This window comes from Oncorhynchus clarkii, chromosome 12, assembly GCF_045791955.1.
Source record: "Oncorhynchus clarkii lewisi isolate Uvic-CL-2024 chromosome 12, UVic_Ocla_1.0, whole genome shotgun sequence".
Classification (NCBI taxonomy): Eukaryota; Metazoa; Chordata; class Actinopteri; order Salmoniformes; family Salmonidae; genus Oncorhynchus; species Oncorhynchus clarkii.
Window position 1 is genome coordinate 17,734,411 of NC_092158.1, and position 20,362 is coordinate 17,754,772.

Sequence of the window (20,362 nt, forward strand, 5' to 3'; positions counted from 1 at the left end):
ATGCATCTTAGTGTTGTACTGCTGTTTGTTAGAACATTACAATGATATTTTACAATAAAACTTGTCTTTGCATTCTGATTGATGGACTTGTTGAGTATAGCCCAATCCTGTACATGTTTCAAAGTGACTCAATGTACAAAAACCCGCTGTGCAGTGATGTAGCACTCAACTTCCAAGAGCCTATTTAACCATATTACAGTTAAAGAAACACAAAGTGATCAACTTAAATAGTTTTTTATTTAAAATGTTAAAAAAAAGAAAAAAAAGGAAGCCCTGTCATGTCCCTTAAACGTGCAGTCTGCAGACTGGTACGGCTCTTAGTGCTTGTTGCCCACCACCCACCCTGTGCGTAGCCTGAATACCCGACAGTTCCTGTGTTCAACAACAGAGGAGCGTCCATCACGTCGCTTTTACCGTTCCAGTCCTTTCATTAGACCTAAGGGCAGCAGGTGCTAGGGGAAGCAGGAACTTGATAGAACAGGGCCAGTGAGTGAGTGTATTCTCCCACTCTCTGGTTGTGTTCTGTTTCTCTACCCTTCTCCCTGAAGTGTGCATTTGTTACTCCCCCTCAGATTTAAAAACAATGCAAAGGTGTAAGATATATGGTGAAAACTCCCATGTGAAGACCAATCATTTTTTATATCCCCAAGGGGGAGTCAATGAGCATACACCTTGGGGAGGTGAAGGAGAAAATCAGACGGCAGCATCTCTACCCCCTCCCCCTACCCTCTTCTCCAGTGTTAAGCGCTGCCATTCACTTCCAGTTGGCTGAAGGTTGTAATGAGGTTATAGTGAGACCTTTCTTCCTCTGTCAACTCCATGTTCCCTGGACGCACCACTACAGCCACGTTCACACCAGCATCCTCCGCTGCCTTGGCCTCTGCAGGGAGGAACAAAACACACTACTGTAATAGCCTCCTCTCAGTCATCCATGTTCCCTGAGCTACACTAGGATCTCACAACAGCAGGCTTACTCAAGTCCCAGTCGTGGTTTAACAGAGGCCCTAACCCTTGGTTTTAAGTTAACATTCTACAAAACAAAGGAAAGTAGAACATGTGACATGGAGGCCTCATGGTGGTTGTGGTCCCAGCCCCTGAGGTAACTGTATGACTCTCTATGCGTTAGCGCACCGCTACACTAACATGATGGCATCTGCATTCCCTGAGGGGGAGGCCCTCGCTGCAGTGCAGTGCAGCAGAGCACTAATACAGTACTGATTTAACTCTGATACAAACAACAGCCTTTCCAAATGCTATTCTGGATTAGTGCAGGGCTAGCTACATGGCTTTGGATATAAACATCTGGTCAATGTATTATTTCTCTTCCTTCATGTTAACCAGTAGGTTATTGGGAACATGTGTGTACATAAAACAGTTCATAATATAGTCAAATAAATAAAAGTTCAAATATGCCTAATTGATATTCTATAAGAAGCAGCTCTACTGGCCTAATGCTGGCTGGGTTGTTGTAGTTCAGGACAAGCCCTTTGACTAGTGGAAAAATCCACTGTTGAATTCAGAGTAACAGCTAAGGCTGGCAAGGCTTCGGAGGGTGATCCTGCTAGGTAGAAAGGCTCTGGCTCAGTCTGATTTATGTAAATGACATTCAGTGTTAAACTAATCCGCCTGCTACAACACTTACCTCGTGTGACATCTGTCAGGAACATGATTTCTTCAGGTGGGCAGCCCATTCTCTCTGCAATCCTCACATAGCTTTTGCTTTCTACTTTAGTGCCTATGTTGGTGTCGAAGTGGCCATCAAATAGCTGAAAGGAAGAGAGAAAATCTGAATTTATCTGGGAGTGTATTACAATGAAGATTAGTGTGTGTTCTAAACAGTGTATAAAAGAGAAGAGTTCCTTACATCTAGTACGTCTCCCTCTACAGAGTATCCAAACAGTAGTTTCTGAGCCTCCACACTGCCAGAGGAGTAGATATAAACCTTCAGGCCCTGCCGTCTCCACCTCCTGATGGATGGAACCACGTCCTGGTACACCCTGGTTCACACACACACACACACACCTTAGTAATCCTGTGTTTTCATCGGGATGAGTCATCGAGTTTGAAGGTGACATTTGGAAGAAATGTGACAGTACAATAGGACTTGATCCTCCCACAGGCGGTTTAGAAGCCATCACCTTGAGTACAATAACATAGGGCACATTCATGCAGGGAATAATCTAATCTTGCAATCTGTGCACACATATCTCTGACTTATGTTAACCATGAAGTGAGATTTGTACTAAGATTGATTAAGGATTCATCCCTCCTACAATAGTGCCCTAAGACAGTAGTAACCTTTAGTCATTTTCAACAGATGCTCTTAGGTTAAGTGCCTTGCTCAAGGGCACAGACAGATTTTTCACCTAGTTGGCTCAGGGCTTCGAACCAGCGACCTTTAAGTTACAGGCCCAATGCTCTTAACCGCTAGGCTACCTGCCGCCAGTAACCTCCTACATCCCCATCCGTCCAATAGAAGGAACACTCCCAGCTACTTACTCGCCTTTGATTCTCCCGGCAGCGTAGGCCGCCCTCCACATGTGTCCCTGCAGCTGTTTCAGAGCTGTGGACTTCCTGTCCGAAGCCATCTGCCACAGCACGTTGTCCACCACCTCCCTGATGGCTTTCTCCTCGTCCGTGTGCCCAGACTGGTCCAGGGAGTGCTGCGCACAAGCTCGGTGCAGACGCAGGTCCTCCTCAACCTAACATGATGACCGGGACAGAACATGGTCAATCAGGTCATGTTCATTAGGAAGCAGGGTTCAATTACACATTGACAGCGCTTGGGGTTGTCCAACATAGATATATTGACTGACATTTCTGGGGCTTGTTTGGTGCATTGATATTTCAAGGCTGGCCTCTGCCCTCCATCAACCACCCCCATCAAGGACGGAGACAGGCAGTTCCTGGCAGACAGGAAACTGTTCATTCCAGTCAATTACATATGGAAATCACCATGCTATAATGAGAACTGATCATCGTTCTGCCTTCTCCAATTCAGTAAGCTCATTGGAGAAAAGATCTCATAGCTCAGAACTCCTGGCTGCATATCTTATTGAGGAACCTAATAATGTTCACTAATTTACTGTAAATCGGTTTGTCTATGAATGTAGATAGCCATGAACTATGTCAGTGTCCATCAACCCCCTGGTTCTGGTCCCCCAGATGACCAATCTAGTCAGCTTTCAAGTGCAAGTTTTGATTTTAGGCAAGTTGTCCTTAAAAGGAGTTAAGCACCTTAGTTTGCCAGTCCCTGGTGAAAAAAAAGCAGCATCCTGTAGTAGCCAGTAAATATGAGTGCAGCTCTGAAAGCTTGTCTCATCTCCTGCACTCACATCATCCTATATGACTTTATGGTTGGTAGCTATCAAATACACCCATTATCTGTGACCTACATAGCTATATACAGTGGGGCAAAAAAGTATTTAGTCAGCCACCAATTGTGCAAGTTCTCCCACTTAAAAATATGAAAATTACAGGCCTCTCTCATCATAGGTACACTTCAACTATGACAAACAAAATGAGAAAAAAAAATCCAGAAAATCACATTGTAGGATTTTTAATGTATTTATTTTGCAAATTATGGTGGAAAATAAGTATTTGGTCAATAACAAAAATGTATCTCAATACTTTGTTATATAGCCTTTGTTGGCAATGACAGAGGTCAAACGTTTTCTGTAAGTCTTCACAAGGTTTTCACACACTGTTGCTGATATTTTGGCCCATTCCTCCATGCAGATCTCCTCTAGAGCAGTGATGTTTTGGGGCTGTTGCTGAGCAACACGGGCTTTCAACTCCCTCCAAAGATTTTCTATGGGGTTGAGATCTGGAGACTGGCTAGGCCACTCCAGGACCTTGAAATGCTTCTTACGAAGCCACTCCTTCCTCCTTCAATGCCCTTGCTGATGGAAGGAGGTTTTCACTCAAAATCTCACGATACATGGCCCCATTCATTCTTTCCTTTACACGGATCAGTCGTCCTGGTCCCTTTGCAGAAAAACAGCCCCAAAGCATGATGTTTCCACCCCCATGCTTCACAGTAGGTATGGTGTTCTTTGGATGCAACTCAGCATTCTTTGTCCTCCAAACACGACGAGTTGAGTTTTTACCAAAAAGTTATATTTTGGTTTGATCTGACCATATGACATTCCCCAATCTTCTTCTGGATCATCCAAATGCTCTCTAGCAAACTTCAGACGGGCCTGGACATGTACTGGCTTAAGCAGGGGGACACGTCTGGCACTGCAGGATTTGAGTCCCTGGCGGCGTAGTGTGTTACTGATGGTAGGCTTTGTTACTTTGGTCCCAGCTCTCTGCAGGTCATTCACTAGGTCCCCCCGTGTGGTTCTGGGATTTTTGCTCACCGTTCTTGTGATCATTTTGACCCCACAGGGTGAGATCTTGCGTGGAGCCCAAGATCGAGGGAGATTATCAGTGGTCTTGTATGTCTTCCATTTCCTAATAATTGCTCCCACAGTTGATTTATTCAAACCAAGCTGCTTACCTATTGCAGATTCAGTCTTCCCCTGGTGCAGGTCTACAATTTTGTTTCAGGTGTCCTTTGACAGCTCTTTGGTCTTGGCCATAGTGGAGTTTGGAGTGTGACTGTTTGAGGTTGTGGACAGGTGTCTTTTATACTGATAACAAGTTCAAACAGCTGCCATTAATACAGGCAACGAGTGGAGGACAGAGGAGCCTCTTAAAGAAGAAGATACAGGTCTGTGAGAACCAGAAATCTTGCTTGTTTGTAGGTGACCAAATACTTATTTTCCACCATAATTTGCAAATAAATTCATTAAAAATCCTACAATGTGATTTTCTGGATTTTTTTTCTCATTTTGTCTGTCATAGTTGAAGTGTACCTATGATGAAAATTACAGGCCTCTCATCTTTTTAAGTGGGAAAACTTGCACAATTGGTGGCTGACTAAATACTTTTTTGCCCCACTGTATATATTAGAAGTCGACCGATTAATCGGAACGGACGATTAATTACGGCCGATTTCAAGTTTTCATAATCGGAAATCTGTATTTTTGGACACCCATTTGGAAGATTCTTTTTTTTTTGGTACACCTTTATTTAACAAGGCAAGTCAGTTAAGAACACATTCTTATTTTCAATGACGGCCTAGGAACGGTGGGTTAACTGCCTTGTTCAGGGGCAGAACGACAGATTTTTACCTTGTCAGCTCCGGGATTCAATCTTGCAACCTTACAGTTAACTAGTCCAACGCTCTAACCACCTGCCTCTCATTGCACTCCACGAGGAGCCTGCCTGTTACGCGAATGCAGTAGAAGCCAAGGTAAGTTGCTAGCTAGCATTAAACTTATCTTGTAAAAAAAACTATGAATCAATCATAATCACTAGTTAACTACACATGGTTGATGATATTACTAGTTTATCTAGCGTGTCCTGCGTTGCATATAATTGATGCAACGCAGGGGGATGATTTAACAAAAGCGCATTTGCGAAAGAAGCACAATCGTTGCACGGCTGTACCTAACCATAAACACCCATGCCTTTCTTAAAATCAATACACAGAAGTATATTTTTTTTTAAACCTGCATATTGAGCTAAAAGAAATCCAGGTTAGCAGGCAATATTAACCAGGTGAAATTGTGTCACTTCTCTTGCGTTCATTGCACGCAGAGTCAGGGTATATGCAACAGTTTGGGCCGCCGGGCTCATTGCGAACTAATTTGCCAGAATTTTATGTAATTATGACATAACATTGAAGGTTGTACAATGTAACAGGAATATTTAGACTTAGGGATGCCACCCGTTAGATAAAATACAGAACGGTTCTGTATTTTGTTTTCGAGATGATAGTTTCCGGATTCGACCATGTTAATGACCAAAGGCTCATATTTCTGTGTGTTATTATGTTATAATTAAGTCTATGATTTGATAGAGCAGTCTGACTGAGCGATGGTAGGCAGCAGCAGGCTCGTAAGCATTCATTCAAACAGCACTTCCGTGCGTTTTGCCAGCAGCTCTTCGCAATGCTTCAAGCATTGAGCTGTTAATGACTTCAAGCCTATCAACCTAGTTAGCGGGGTGCGCGCTAATAGCGTTTCAAACGTCACTCGCTCTAAGACTTGGAGTAGTTGTTCCCCTTGCTCTGCATGGGTAACACTGCTTCGAGGGTGGCTGTTGTCGATGTGTTCCTGGTTCGAGCCCAGGTAGGAGCGAGGAGAGGGACGGAAGCTATACTGTTACACTGGCAATACTAAAGTGCCTATAAGAACATCCAATAGTCAAAGGTATATGAAATACAAATGGTATAGAGAGAAATAGTCCTATAAATACTATAACTACAACCTCTTACCTGGGAATATTGAAGACTCATGTTAAAAGGAACCACCAGCTTTCATATGTTCTCATGTTCTGAGCAAGGAACTGAAACGTTAGCTTTCTTACATAGCACATATTGCACTTTTACTTTCATCTCCAACACTTTGTTTTTGCATTATTTAAACCAAATTGAACATGTTTCATTATTTGAGGCTAAATTGATTTTATTGATGTATTATATTAAGTTAAAATAAATGTTAATTCAGTATTGTTGTAATTGTCATTATTACAACAAAAAAAATAAGAAATTGTCCCATTAATCGGCATCGGCTTTTTTTGGTCCTCCAATAATCGGTATCGGTGTTGAAAAAACATAAAAAAATCATATATTTTTTATATATATATTTATATGTGCTAAACCCAAACCCACTGGATTACAGCAAACAATGAAAACACAGTAAATCTAAAATCCATGTAGGCCTAGCTCTTTAGAAAAAATACAAATATTGTTTAAATATTTTAAAACAGGCGACAATAATTGTTAGCTACACGAGATGAGGTTGCCATGACTGTTGACACCAGACTCTGAGCAGCAGTCGTTTAATGTACTAATCTGTACTAATCATACCACACAAGCAATCATTAACTGGTTCAACAAATCAAAACGTACAGGTTTTCAACCTAAATTAATGCATGGGTGTTGCATATTCTGTCTGAGATTGTGTGCAGTCACTGCTGCTGACTGATCATCATTGTCCACAGTTTGCAACAAACCAGTTACCTGTTTCTTAAGGAGATGCACGTCTTGTTTGCATTCATCTTCTTCCCAATGCGCCGACAGATACTCCTCGAGATGATCTTTGATGTATGGGAATAAAATGTCCTATAGTAGAGAAATAGCACCGTTATCATGTAGCTAGCTAACAGTCAAACCATCAGTCTACAAAAAAAAACACCACAAAAGCCATGCATTTGTCTCGGTTTGTTGTCCTAGCTACCTTTACAAACGTTATTGGTGTCGTAGTTCCTTCAATATCCAGCAAAAGTGCGGTAGTGTTTTCAGGGATTGAAACACTGGCCATTTTCCTGTCTGAAGCCGTCTACTGTAGTTAGTAGCTAACTGTTAGCTTGGCTATCTAACGTTACCCCGCTACCCAGGCTGGAGGAAAGCGAGCAAACCCTAACAGGGGATTACCAATTCCTTTCCAAATATATATATATTTTTAGGTTACTTTTCAATTAGCTATCGTTGGGAAGAGCAGACTCGTCAGCACACATGAAGCAGCCAGACCCATTGAATGTGCTCAAGAGCAAAGAAAGTCTTCTGTTTCCAGGAAGGCGTGATAATGACGACCACGAGGGTAAAGCACTGCTACACATAAAATGTTAAATGACAAAACCAAACATTTATCTAGGTTAGGAAAATAAAAAAGGACACAGTGTGCTGCAATATCATAACATTGCTCATTTCGCTGCAATAGTTGTATTTACTGGTGGGTGGGGCACAGGCCATGCGCAGTCGAATGTCCCATTCCACATATTCTAGAATGTGTGAAGCGTTGCATAACCATATCAAGAGATTCTCTGCTCTGTCGTAGATAATTTTAAGGCCAGTGTTTGGGCACAACATGTGTACAGTGCTTTCAATAACTTTGGCTGGTACTGTATGAGTATGATCGGTGTGAAATGGCTAGCTAGTTAGTAGAGCGCTAGTAGTACTTTATAAAAATAAAAAAAACTTCGTTAGTAGCGTTTAAATCGGTGACGTCACTCACCCTTGAGACCTTGAAGTAGTTTCCCTTGTTGCAGACCGCGGCTTGGGTGGCGCCATAGGCAACGATGCTTCCGAGTGCCACTGTCTGAAAAGTAAACCTAGATGGCGACAGAGCCACATGCGTTTGCGCAGATATCATACTCTCCTGGGTAAATATTACAGTATCTGACAGAAGTGTTTGCAGAGATGTTTGAAACCTCTGTCTCTTTGGTGTTTGTTGATAATAATGGAAACCATATGCAGTATTTCGTTTTGAGGCAACAAAAAGGTCATTTACTGTGTTGCTTTTAATTTTCAAACAAGAATGAAGAAAGTAAAATCAGAGATTTTAGAATAATTGCCATTGGTAAAATTTTATTAAACCCAGGAAGTTGTTTGTAATGATGATAATCTGTGATCAGCTGTAACATTACCAATCAGTCATTTCCGTAAAAAAGTGTTTGTAGCAAAGACAACAGCGCCTCCCCCACTGAGCCGCCGCAAACAAACCACATCTTCTGCGTCACTCCCCGCAACCCAGTCCGCCCTTGATGTCAGCCATTTTACATAGCAATCGCGACTGAATTCGTCCCCAAAAGTATTTAGCAATCAGGCCTAACGTTAAATACACATTTCTATTTAACAACCGGGTGACATTCGAAAATGGAGACCGAAGGCCAGGTTGACTTCAGTACAGACGAGTTTCCAGAGGGCTCCAAGATAAATGCAAGCAAAAACCAGCAGGACGACGGGTAAGCGGCTTGACGTTAGCCTAGCTAGCTACTTTCAGCAAGAGTAGCTAGCTAGTAGGTGTAGCTAACCAGCTACTGTTATTTCTGCCAGCTGGAGACAAACTTTGATTCAAACGTAGCGTGTTATTGGAGTGGTAACACGCTAACGTGCATTAGGTTACTAGCCAATATTAGCCAGACCCTGTTGTGAGCATGCATGCATGCATGCATAGCTAGCTAGCTAACGTTAGCAAACTAACTGGCGTCATGTCATTCAGGCCAAGTTCCCTAAGTGGCTATGTGCTGTGAAACATGTTGTCACCGCGTTATTTGTAGTTAGCTAGTTTATCATCAGATTGACGTCGTGTTGGTTATTGGCGCTCTTTTTTTCTCTTGCACTACGTTAACGTTACTGCTGTTTTTTCGAATACTGACAGATAGAACAACAATAGCTACACATGTCCTGTACATGCACTCAGTGGCCACCCAAGCTAGAATCAGAAGTGTGTGTGTGTAGTAGCTAGTTAGATACTGTTCACTGATCTAGCTGTTGCCTTTATAGCTAACCGTTCTATACAGTTTGAATCGTTAGGCCTAATCAGCTTGCTGATGACAACCGCTTGACCTAAAGTAAATTAGGCATTTATTTAACTAGGCAAGTCAGTTAAGAACAAAGTCATAGCTAGTGACTCAGGTTGTTAGGGATGTATAACAAGGACGTAGTTATGACTGTCTGATAGACTGCATTTGTCTCCTTGATTCTCCATTCACAGCAAGATGTTCATTGGAGGGCTCAGTTGGGACACCAGCAAAACAGACCTCACGGATTACCTGTCGAAGTTTGGAGAGGTTCTGGACTGCACCATCAAAACAGACCTGATGACGGGCCGATCCCGGGGCTTCGGCTTTGTTCTCTTCAGAGACTCAGAGAGTGTAGACCGGGTAAGCACTAGAACAGACTCAATGAGCAGAGAACAAGACAGGCTGTCTCTTCTTGTCTTGCTCTCTTAATTCTGAACAAAATAATTTCAAGACATACATAGTTGGCATCCACTCACATCACTTGATCACACACACCCTGTTTTACTGACACATTATCCTGTATGCAGGTGTTGGAGCTGAAGGAGCACAAGCTGGACGGGAAGCTGATCGATCCAAAGAGGGCCAAAGCGATGAAGGGGAAGGAACCGCCCAAGAAGGTGTTTGTTGGAGGCCTCAGCCCAGACACCCCAGAGGAGGAAATCAGAGAATACTTTGGCGCTTTTGGAGATGTAAGAGTGACAGAATGAGTGCACTGTCAACGTATTCATATGTTTTATTCTACGTTTTTAGATATGGTAAACCCACACTTTTTTAGGAAGCTGTAAGTCCACTGAGCGAGTGTGGCAATGGAGCTAGAGCTGATGCTATTGTATAATTTACCGCCTTCACATGGTACAAAGACTGAGGTACGCAGAATATGATTACTGTCTTCATTAGACACTGAGAGAAACCTTGTTTCCAGATTGACAGCATCGAGCTTCCCATGGACACCAAAACCAACGAGCGACGTGGGTTTTGCTTTGTGACCTACTGTGAGGAGACTCCTGTTCAAAAGCTGTTGGAGTGCAGATACCACCAAGTTGGGAGTGGAAAGGTAGCTGGATTCTGCTTATTCACAATGACCATTTGAACGCTGTTACACATCTTGCGCTGATAGGCAAAGCTATTATTTCTATGCTATTTAACCAACTTAGTTTAGACAGCCATTTTGAAGAATGTTGGCAGTCAAATAACATGTGACTGTAGGTACTTGAAGAAAGTGTCATCACTGTTTTCCACAAGTGTCTTGGTTAATGGGCTGATTTCTCTGCAGTGTGAAATCAAAGTGGCCCAGCCCAAAGAAGTGTATAGACAGCAGCAACAACACAGAGGAGAGCGGGGAGGCTACGAAGGAGGGAGAGGAGGTGGCGGATACAGGGGCCGGGGACGAGGAGGTACATCTACCCTATGACACTGAAGAATGCACATATTTTTTCTCCCCCTCCCCCCGTATCATTATTTATTCTTCCAACAAGGAATTTCTTGTGTGGCATTTGACACATGCAACAATGATAGTACTGACAACTGAAAAGGGCATGCATTACAGTACATTGAAAAGAAAATCAAGACATAAATGCCTTTGAAACTACAATATAGGCTTGTCACACTGAACCTCTCCATTGTCTCTGTGCAGGTCAGAGTAACTACAACCAAGGTTACAACGGCTACTACAGCCAGAACTATGGTAGCTACGGCAATGGATACAACCAGGGCTACAATGGCTACGCGGGCTATGACTACTCTGGCTACAACTATAATAGTTATGGTTATGGACAGGGATACGACGACTACAATGGTAAGCTACACTATTGATGCCAACTATCGAAACAAGCAGTGCCTTTCAGCCCCCAACAACAACTCATGTACTTCTAGCTAAGACAACAACAGGCGGAAAAAATTCTCCTTGTATGTAATCAATAGCTCTGGAAAAAAATAAAACAGATGTCTGTAATGCTGCCTGCCTTGGGTCTCTTTGCTCTGGTGCATGTTTGAGGGGTCCTCCATATCCAGGCAATGCACTTTTATTTTACGGGGAACACTTGCAACATTAATGATCATTCAGCCCATGTAAAGTTCTAAGATTACATTTGTATTGCACACACTTCTGAGAGTACTTGTAGTTCACTTCCTGGGTATATAAAATAAAACACAGCTGAGCTTAGAGTTTTTGGTACATATGTCTTGACACATGATTGTGCATCTCAATACTGATACAATAACATTCCATTTGAAAGTCCAAGCAAAAATAACACAACTGGGTTAACAAACACTGCAGACTACATCCCACTGATATGTGATTACTGCTGCCATTTACCCCAAAAAAGAAAAGTGAACTTAAAAAAAACTCCCATGCACCGTGACTGCCATGTCAACTAAACTCCATTGATAAAACCTTGATAGGATTTCCTTTTGCTACGTTTTTGTTTAGTTAGCCTGTGACACTCATCTTCCTGATCTCTAACCCTTGACCTTCCCATAGGCCAGCAGAGCAGCTATGGGAAGGCCTCTCGAGAGGTCACAACCCACCAGAACAACTACCAGCCTTACTGAGCTGATCTGATCCAACAGGACCTGCTTAGAATTCTGGTAAGACAACACTCCCACCTAAGGCTTGACTTTTATAACAAAACTTCAAAATTTAAAGATCAATAGACACTAAACAATTACTCAAACCTATCATGAGAGAAAGCAAGTGGTTACTATTACGATGCACACCCCCATTTTGAAAAAACTAAAAAGTAATGTCTATAGATCTTTAATTGCAAAAATGCTTGTGCAGCGTTTTATTTTTATTAAGCTCTCCAGAAAAAAACGTATGCTTTTTTTTCTGTAGATTCTCCTTTTTCCCTTGCTTTTTAACAGGTGTTCATAAGGAAATAACATAAAGAGACTTGATAGCATTGTTAACAGGTAAAGTACTGCTAAGGGTACAGAGTAAGGACCTATCCTTAGTTTTCCTTTTCCTAACTCTGATGTTGTACCTTGTTTGTACCTGCCAGCGGGGACTTCATTGCAGGCCGTGTGTCGCCTGATCACGACAATCTCTGGGCGACGCACATAGCGGGCAGAGAGCACGGCATGCACAAGAAAACGCTGTCCTGTGGTATGGTCTCTTCACACTTCCTGTAACCAGCGATAAACAAAAAGAAACATAAGAGAAAGGAAATTAATCTCTTTTCAGTTTTTAAAGTGTTTGCTATAACGATTTGTCTGAAATTGATTTTTTACAGGATATTAATATGAAAGTGTAAAAATGTACTTTGACTTGTATGTGTGTTCTCTTAATTTTAGTGGTCTTGTTTCAGTTCTGGACCAACAGTGTTTTTTCTATAATGAACCCCTTTCTTAAATTGCTAAAACTCATAATGATTGCTTTTTCTTTATAGCCCTTAGAGAACTTCACTTGATAAACACAAAAACTTTTTATTTTATTTTTTACTTAGGTGTTAAAGATCATATGTAAACCAGCTTTATGGTGCCATAAAAAGCTGACAACTCAAAATATATTATGAGCTATGTGTATCTGTCTTTAAATGTCCACCAAATTTGTTATATTTTAGTTAGGGTCACATTTGGGCTTGCTCCTTAATGGTGAAATTTACCCACCAATTCATTGGAGCTGAAGCTTTTGCTGGCCGGTGAGCTGTTACAGGACAGGTTACAGAACCTTGGTGAAGCTGAGTTCTACACATGATCTTTAAAACGGAATGGGGAAAAATAAACTATTAATAGTTTAAGTTGACGACACAAGCAGAAGTTAAACAGTGAAACATGGACGTGCAAGGTTCACTGTGCCCTGCAGAGCTCCAAAGTTGGTAACATCTACTGTGTTGTGTTGTGTCCTTGTTTGCAGACGGGCTGGCTGGAGAATGACCCTGTACCCAGGTGGAAGCTTTGGGGGCTGAATCCTGTCCTGTCCTCAGATCAGCTCACGTTTTAAACACCAGGCCCTTATTTCGTTGTCCTCTTCCTGAGTTGAAGCTGGCATGCAGTGTGTCTGACTTTGTAAATAGCGAGGTTGCTGCTTTTTGGTTCTAGTCCCCCCCTTACCTTCATCTTGTAGGTTTCATGTAATGTGTTCTTATCACCTTGATTTTCAACCTGTCCTGCTTTTGTTTTAAACGTGGATTTTCTGCAGTTTTTTGGATAAAGGGATTATTAAAGAGGGTACAAAACTCAAGAGCTTGACTTTGTCGTACTTGATATTCTGTTTTGCATTTCATAACACCGAACTATAGCTGCCGCGTCATTCTTTGACTTGAACATTTAGGCCTGTGGGTACTTCAGCCTAGGTGCAGTCATCGATACACACATCAGTAATGTACTAAGAGTTTGTTTATCGTGACATGAGAATAAACCCTGCCATATTTTCTAGATCTGTTTAGCGATATTGTGTATGGAACCTGTCAAATTCAGTCAGTGCGAAAAAGATCAACATGTTGTCATACAAACCAGATGGTTATATAACATACTGCAGTGCAATACGTTTCAAAGCATAGCAAAAGTTGTTCTATTTGAGAATTGCTTTCAATAGTCTGGAAATACACCTCCCTGAAGCTAGTCCCACCATTTTATACATGACGCCATTATGTTTACGTAGCTGGCTAGCAAAATAGCAAGCTGCCAACAACTGGTATCTTGCAAACATATACTAGATAAAGTAGTACAGTTGGTAATTGTCAGCAGAAAGCAGAGTGGGTGGTTCTGTTGTGACTGTTTTATGCCTAGTGTCTGGTCTTTAGCAGCCTACTAACCTGGGGCAAAATAGAACGAGTCCCATTTCGAATGCAAACGATACAGACAGCAGCTGTAGTACGCTCGCGTTAGCACGCAACCTCGACAGCAGCTGATTAGCTAGCTACCTTTAGCAATTTGTGCAACATAAAAAAATGTCGGACCTTGAAACCGGCGAAGATCCAACTGTGGTGAAAATGGAGGAGGACGGAGAGGCTAGCACCGAAGAGCAGACGCCGACTGTTGCAGAGAGCGGCCATGCAGGAGAATCCGAGGGATCAAAGATTGATGCCAGCAAAAACGAAGAGGATGAGGGGTGAGACCGCTAACTAGCTAGCCTAACGTTAGATAACTGTCGTTCCCTATATGGCTAGCTAGTTAGCTCAGTTTTGAAGAAGGGACAAGTAGCTAATTGTTATAATTTTGACATTTCCTCGCATCGTTGGCAAGATTAAATGAGAAATAACTTGAGTTGAATGCCGATACCTAAATATTACAGACAGGGTACTGATGATGGAGGGATGGATGATCCCTTCAGGACAGGTCAGTCAGGTCAGCAGCATCACTGTCTCTGTTGTGGCTGTCATCCTTCAGCTCTCAGGCGACCAGAACCTTCCATTTTGCTAACATAGACAGACGGTGCTTGCTGGATTTAGAGTTGTGTATGTGAGAAATATGTAGAAATAGGATACTGCTAGGCAGATGCTGGGGTGGCCTAGGGATGCTGTCTCTGGGTAAGTTTTAGTGGCGACCTGGGAGATGTTAGTTAAATCATCCACTAGAAACATACAGCTTGTAAAAGCTACAGCATTATCAAATTATGTCTTTGCTAATTGTCATAATCATAGCTATAATGATAACGTTGACCCTTAACCAGGACTTTGGCTATGTTCCCTCTCTAAAGGCTTTAACTCTTTCTTTCCTTTCCTTCTTTCCTACTGACTGGTGAAAGGAAAGCATATGAGAAAAGGACATTATTAGAGAGAATTGGAACACAGCTGCAGTCTGAGAATTTGTATGCAGAATGGAAATATCCGTATCTGTCTCAACATGCAGGAAAATGTTTGTTGGTGGTCTGAGCTGGGACACAACAAAGAAGGATTTGAAGGATTACTTCTCCAAGTTTGGGGAGGTGGTAGACTGCACCCTGAAGCTTGACCCCATGACAGGCCGGTCCAGAGGGTTCGGCTTTGTTCTGTTTAAAGCAGCTAACAGCGTTGATAAGGTATTCCTGATTGTGTTCAATGGTATTGATCATGCTGGATGATTGTGATAGATTATTTCATATCTAGCTCTCTTATATAGTGTGAATATGGTATTACGTTTACATTTTAGTCATATAGCAGAAGCTGTTATCCAGAGCGACTTACAGGAGCAATTAGGGTTAAGTTCCTTGCTCAAGGGCACATCAACAGATTTATCACCTAGTCAGCTTGGGGATTCGACCTAGCATTGTTTTGGTTACTGTCCCAGCACTCTTAACCTCTATAGCATGGCAGCAATGGGATGGGAATCTTTTTTTGCTCTATCAGTTTCTTTATTATAATGATGTTTTATCTGTGGCTTGCCTCTGGTAGGTGGTTTTACAGAAGGACCACAAGCTGAATGGGAAGGTGATCGACCCTAAGAAGGCCAAGGCCATGAAGAACAAGGAGCCCATCAGAAAGGTCTTTGTAGGAGGTCTTTCTCCAGATACTCCAGAGGAGAAGATCAGAGAATATTTTGGTGCCTTTGGAGAGGTAGGCTACTACAGTAGACTTAAAAATATATATATATATATACATATATTACGTTGTCAGATGTTCTGTAGAGTTTTCTAGCCTGGGTGCCATTTTGAATGATCGGATCAGACCAAACTAGTTAGCGGAACGAGCTGATATTGAGTGTTTGTTTCCTCACAAGTCGACAAGCCTTCTAAACACTTCCAAACTTCCAAACCTTGCTGAATAAGAGGTTATTATATTCCTGTGTTGTCTGTGTGAACAGGTGGAGTCCATTGAGCTCCCCATGGAAACCAAAACCAACAAGAGACGAGGCTTCTGCTTCATCACCTTCAAAGAGGAGGAGAGAGTGAAGAAGATCATGGAGAAAAAGTACCATAATATAGGATTAAGCAAGGTACAGTACATCATGGCTTGCCCTGCTAATACTTCCCACAGAATATGTTTGGTAGCTCAAAACTTTGCCTTCAATGCATGTTTTTCAGATGGCATTTCCTTGCCAGGTCCAGTTGGTGATCTATTAGTATTATTAATGAGAATACACTGCAGTGTAATGTCAGTCAGTTTGAAGCTTTAAAGCATGGTTATTGAAACGTTTTATTCCTGTCTTCAGTGTGAGATTAAAGTGGCCATGTCCAAGGAGCAGTACCAGCAGCAGCACTGGGGGGGAGGAGGCAGGGGATACCCCTCCAGGCCTCCCGGCAGACAGGGTAAGTTGGCTGGATAGAATAGGTTGTTTCCTGCACCAATACTTTGGATATGTTTAGTAGTACTGTATTACATTTGAGTAATGATATGTATGATGTTGTTTGTTAAATCATATGTTTTTGGTCAATTCAATAATACCAAATGGACAATTTGTTGTATTTCAGGACTCAATCAGAATTGGAACCAGGGATATGGCAACTACTGGAACCAAGGTTACGGCAACAACTACGGCAACTATGGCTACAACAACCAAGGCTACGGTGGCTATGATTACTCTGGTTACAACAACTATTACGGCGGATATGGTGACTACAGCAGTATGTAATCTTTTTGGTGAAGGCACACTAAGAAAACAACGTGTATGTATGGATAATTTGACAATGGATTTTTTTCTCTTTAATCTTATTGATTAACTGTATGGTTTATTTTAGTATTTGAGTGAAATTCCATCATGCTGTACATGCTGTAAATAAATATAAAAAAATGACATTAAAACCAACAATATTGTTAAAAACGCATTACCTTTATTCATTGTTTTCTGTTTCCTAAATTACTAAATATTCAACACAACAAAGGAAATATGTAATGAAAATCACAGATTTTGAATATGTACTACTATCTTATCTCAGAGCTAGAACTATCATTTACTCATATAATTGTTTTTTCTGTGTGTGTTTGTGTCCAATCAGCAGACCAGCAGGGTGGTTATGGGAAGTCCCCCAGGAGAGGTGGTCACCAAAACAATTACAAGCCGTATTGATGTAACAGAAGTACCACACCCACAGACAGGTATGTTTTATACGTCACCTACAACAAACCTAGATAAAGTGCAATGTATCTACCTCTGTATAATAATAATAATAATAAACCCTCATAATGTTTTTCTCTTTATAGTTTTTCACAGCACCTGAAAAGTGCTTTACAGTAGTCTTAACATAGAGGCTGCAGTCTTTTTTTGGTGAATTATTTCTGCTGCCTCTTATGAGACATTTTGTAACTGTAAAGTTAACAGGTATAGTACTACTATTACTACAGTAAAATGGATACCAAGAGTTAAGGATTTACAAGGGAAAAGAGAGTGAAAGAGAGAAAATAATAATGTTGTCTCCTAACTCTGACATATACCTTGTTTGTACCTGCCAGCGGAGCTTCCTTGCAGGCCATGAGCTGACCTCCCCGGTACTCTCTGGCCCGCTCAATGCGGACCGGGTACGAGAGGCGTACACTCTCGAATGCTGCCATTTGGTATGGTCTTCCAACATCCTGTCTCAGCATTGTAAATAAAAACTAAGTGGGACATGTCCGGCTTTGTCCACTTTTTTTATTTTCATTTGTTTAATTTCTGTAATGTGTTTTTTTGTAATGTAAAACTTAAATACAAATTATGTAATTTTAATGCCATTTTTTACAGGCCCTTACTCTCCCGTCAAGTAATGGTAAATTACAACATGATACTGAGAAAATAACTATTTACTTTTCAAAGGACACGGCTTTCTCTGGACTTTCCAGTGTCTTTTTCATTCCTAATCATACCTGTAATTCTTGCTTTTCTTTATTTAGCTCTTGTAGCAGTAATAGCCAGTAGTCCATGAGCTAAAACCTGGTTTGTACTTGGATGCTACTGCGTTGGAGAAGTGCGTTATTTTTGTACTTGTATTGTTTGCTTGTGTTACTGACAGCTGTGGGAAAACTTCTCCTTTAAACGTTAATTTTCCTCTAACAAAATTCTCTTTTTAACCTTTTGAGAAAGTATCAAAGTATCTCTACGTTTCCTGGAAATTTGCATGTAATGCTTTCTTTAATGTGTATCTTTTTGACCAATTGAAGGCTTTACTCATTGGTTTTGTATTTGGGCTTTGAACTCTTTAATTTGTCACACTTCAGGATTTCTAGCTTATGGACTAACTTGTTTTTAATTCTTAATTGTAAGACATATTTTTATCTATTGTATTGTGTTTTCTTAATGGAAATGGTAAAGACGGGATTCCTTTGACATTTAGTTGTAGCCCTACTAGTAGTAACCTTCATCATTAACAGTTTGACTTGTTTTGTCTTTTTCAGGATGGAAGATTGAAGGATATCTTGTGAAGGAGCGTTGGCAGACGAAGTGACAGGTTTCAGTCAAGAGTTTCCTTTATTATGGACGGCTTGAGACAGGACACAGTCAGAGTATTCAGTTGATCTACGCACATTGAATTTATGTTCAGTGTTGTATTTCGTTGTTTCTTCTTGCAAAGCTTTTAAAAGTTTCCTATTCGTCTTGTATTGAGTTACACTGTGTGAAAGGAATATATGCAGAATTATATTTAAGAGTTGATTGTTCACCTTATCCCTTTTGTTAAATGTGTGTAATATTCTATGTAAATTGCTTTTTGTTAAGGCATAAATTACCATTATTGAAACCCAAATAGGACTAGGATACTTAATTGTCCCTGAGGTGGAAATTTGTCTTCGATAAATAAAATTGGATTGGTCAGGGCCGGAAAATAAATGATTTATATTGCGGTCAAAAGCAAATGCGAATGGGCCCTTAAATTAATCTACATCCTTTATCGCAGTTATCACAAGTAAACATTTTGTTAATATATATTTGACATAGTACACAGAAATATAGAACATTCAGAAATCATCAAAACATTTAAATAAAAAAACGTATCTGAAATTGAAATGGATTGTTTTTTTACAGTGTGAACTGTTTGTTACATTAAGCTTTGCCCTTGGACAGTATTATATTGCTAGTGGAGTGTAACTGTATACTGAAGTGAACTATTGTGGCCACCATTTCTAAAGCAGTAAATCAGCAGTTGAAACAATAACAAAGCGACTCCCCGCCCCTGTTTCGGTTAAAAGTTGAGGGATGGAGTTGGAGAAATGTAACTACTCAAATTCATAGACGGTGCCATGGATGAAAGGACTGACTATCCATGATCTAGCATTTGTAGTTTTAACCATGGTTTGATGATTAAGTGTTTGTTTACATTTACTTTGTTTACAAACATTGAAGTAAAACAAGCTAATATTTTGGGTTCTGATGGGGTACGACAGTTGAACTAAGCTCATGAGGCATTTATAAGTTATATTCTTCAAGAATCAATGGGTATAAATCACTAATTTATAAATCAGAAAATGTATGTAGCAACTGCAGATTGCCCCTTTAAGCACAAATATAAAGCATTCAATGAACCCTAATGCTGTGGGAAGAGGCTCCTTACCTGTAATGTTTCTCTTGGGACAAAAATACACAATCAAATGTATCTACAAAAATGATGAGATGTATGTTATTAAACATCAAATGAACAGATATAATCTAAAAACAATCAAATGTATCTACAAAAATGATTAGATGTATGTTATTAAACATCAAATGAACAGATATAATCTAAAAACAATCAAATGTATCTACAAAAATGATGAGATGTATGTTATTAAACATCAAATGAACAGATATAATCTAAAAACAATCAAACAAATTCCAGGACGCTTATTTACAGAAGTCATAATGTGAAATGTTATATTTTGTCACAATACTATACATAATCCACCTTGAGCCTTGGGGAGAAGACCAGAATGAAACCACAGTTTCATCAAATTCAAAACATGACTGTTGGTGATTGTGGTTCATCCTATTCCTTTTAGCGAGAATGTAGTACTGTAGGAGTCTGTGAGGCAATTTAACTGGGGATGACACCTGTAGCAAACAGGATGATGAGGATGAGGATGATCAGAACTATCACTCCAATGATGATCATCATCTTGGCGTTCTTCCACCAGTACTTCCGGGCTACCCGTGTGGATGTCCTCTGAAAGGAGTCTGCCTGAAAATTCAAGGAATTATGGAA

The 20,362-nt window shown here is 40.8% G+C and overlaps 4 protein-coding genes across 17 annotated transcripts in view; 2 read left to right on the forward strand and 2 right to left on the reverse strand.

The window, feature by feature from the left end:
- Positions 1 to 218: 218 nt before the first annotated feature.
- LOC139422806 (enolase-phosphatase 1) lies at positions 219 to 14,458 on the reverse strand. 3 transcript variants are annotated; one of them, XM_071174172.1, is made up of 8 exons: positions 14,259 to 14,458; positions 12,342 to 12,483; positions 8,070 to 8,153; positions 7,076 to 7,177; positions 2,500 to 2,702; positions 1,865 to 1,997; positions 1,643 to 1,766; positions 219 to 880 (listed from the first exon to the last, which is right to left on the reverse strand). In XM_071174172.1, the coding sequence occupies exons 2-8, from the start codon at positions 12,369 to 12,371 to the stop codon at positions 741 to 743; spliced, it is 816 nt and encodes a 271-aa protein (XP_071030273.1). In that variant the 5' UTR covers positions 12,372 to 12,483; positions 14,259 to 14,458; the 3' UTR covers positions 219 to 740. The 3 variants fall into 3 exon arrangements, with proteins under 3 accessions (XP_071030273.1, XP_071030274.1, XP_071030275.1); XM_071174173.1 differs by lacking the exon at positions 14,259 to 14,458 and adding an exon at positions 14,115 to 14,197; XM_071174174.1 differs by lacking the exons at positions 8,070 to 8,153; positions 12,342 to 12,483; positions 14,259 to 14,458 and adding an exon at positions 7,293 to 7,815.
- Positions 7,997 to 13,540, forward strand: LOC139422805 (heterogeneous nuclear ribonucleoprotein D-like). Of its 4 annotated transcripts, XR_011635765.1 has the most exons (9): positions 7,997 to 8,799; positions 9,552 to 9,720; positions 9,888 to 10,049; positions 10,283 to 10,414; positions 10,634 to 10,754; positions 10,994 to 11,155; positions 11,840 to 11,946; positions 12,360 to 12,463; positions 13,214 to 13,540. XR_011635765.1 is itself a non-coding variant. In XM_071174171.1 (8 exons), exons 1-7 carry the CDS (start codon positions 8,711 to 8,713, stop codon positions 11,908 to 11,910), a joined length of 906 nt encoding a protein of 301 aa, XP_071030272.1. In that variant the 5' UTR covers positions 7,997 to 8,710; the 3' UTR covers positions 11,911 to 11,946; positions 12,360 to 13,540. The 4 variants fall into 4 exon arrangements, 3 of the variants coding, with proteins under 3 accessions (XP_071030272.1, XP_071030271.1, XP_071030270.1); XM_071174171.1 differs by having other exon boundaries at positions 12,360 to 13,540; XM_071174170.1 differs by lacking the exon at positions 12,360 to 12,463.
- Positions 14,035 to 19,191, forward strand: LOC139422804 (heterogeneous nuclear ribonucleoprotein D). Of its 7 annotated transcripts, XR_011635764.1 has the most exons (9): positions 14,156 to 14,410; positions 15,151 to 15,319; positions 15,672 to 15,833; positions 16,081 to 16,212; positions 16,429 to 16,525; positions 16,688 to 16,840; positions 17,213 to 17,312; positions 17,667 to 18,157; positions 18,585 to 19,191. XR_011635764.1 is itself a non-coding variant. In XM_071174164.1 (8 exons), exons 1-7 carry the CDS (start codon positions 14,250 to 14,252, stop codon positions 17,281 to 17,283), a joined length of 945 nt encoding a protein of 314 aa, XP_071030265.1. In that variant the 5' UTR covers positions 14,035 to 14,249; the 3' UTR covers positions 17,284 to 17,312; positions 18,585 to 19,191. The 7 variants fall into 7 exon arrangements, 4 of the variants coding, with proteins under 4 accessions (XP_071030265.1, XP_071030266.1, XP_071030269.1 ...); XM_071174164.1 differs by lacking the exon at positions 17,667 to 18,157 and having other exon boundaries at positions 14,035 to 14,410; XR_011635762.1 differs by having other exon boundaries at positions 17,213 to 18,157.
- Positions 19,185 to 20,362, reverse strand: part of LOC139422808 (vesicle-associated membrane protein 8-like) — a 32,768-nt gene continuing 31,590 nt past the window's right edge. For all 3 annotated transcript variants that reach the window (XM_071174175.1, XM_071174176.1, XM_071174177.1), the window contains one exon: positions 19,185 to 20,338. In XM_071174175.1, coding sequence (XP_071030276.1) covers positions 20,195 to 20,338 — 144 coding nt within the window. In that variant the 3' untranslated portion in view covers positions 19,185 to 20,194. The remainder of the gene's footprint in view (positions 20,339 to 20,362) is intronic.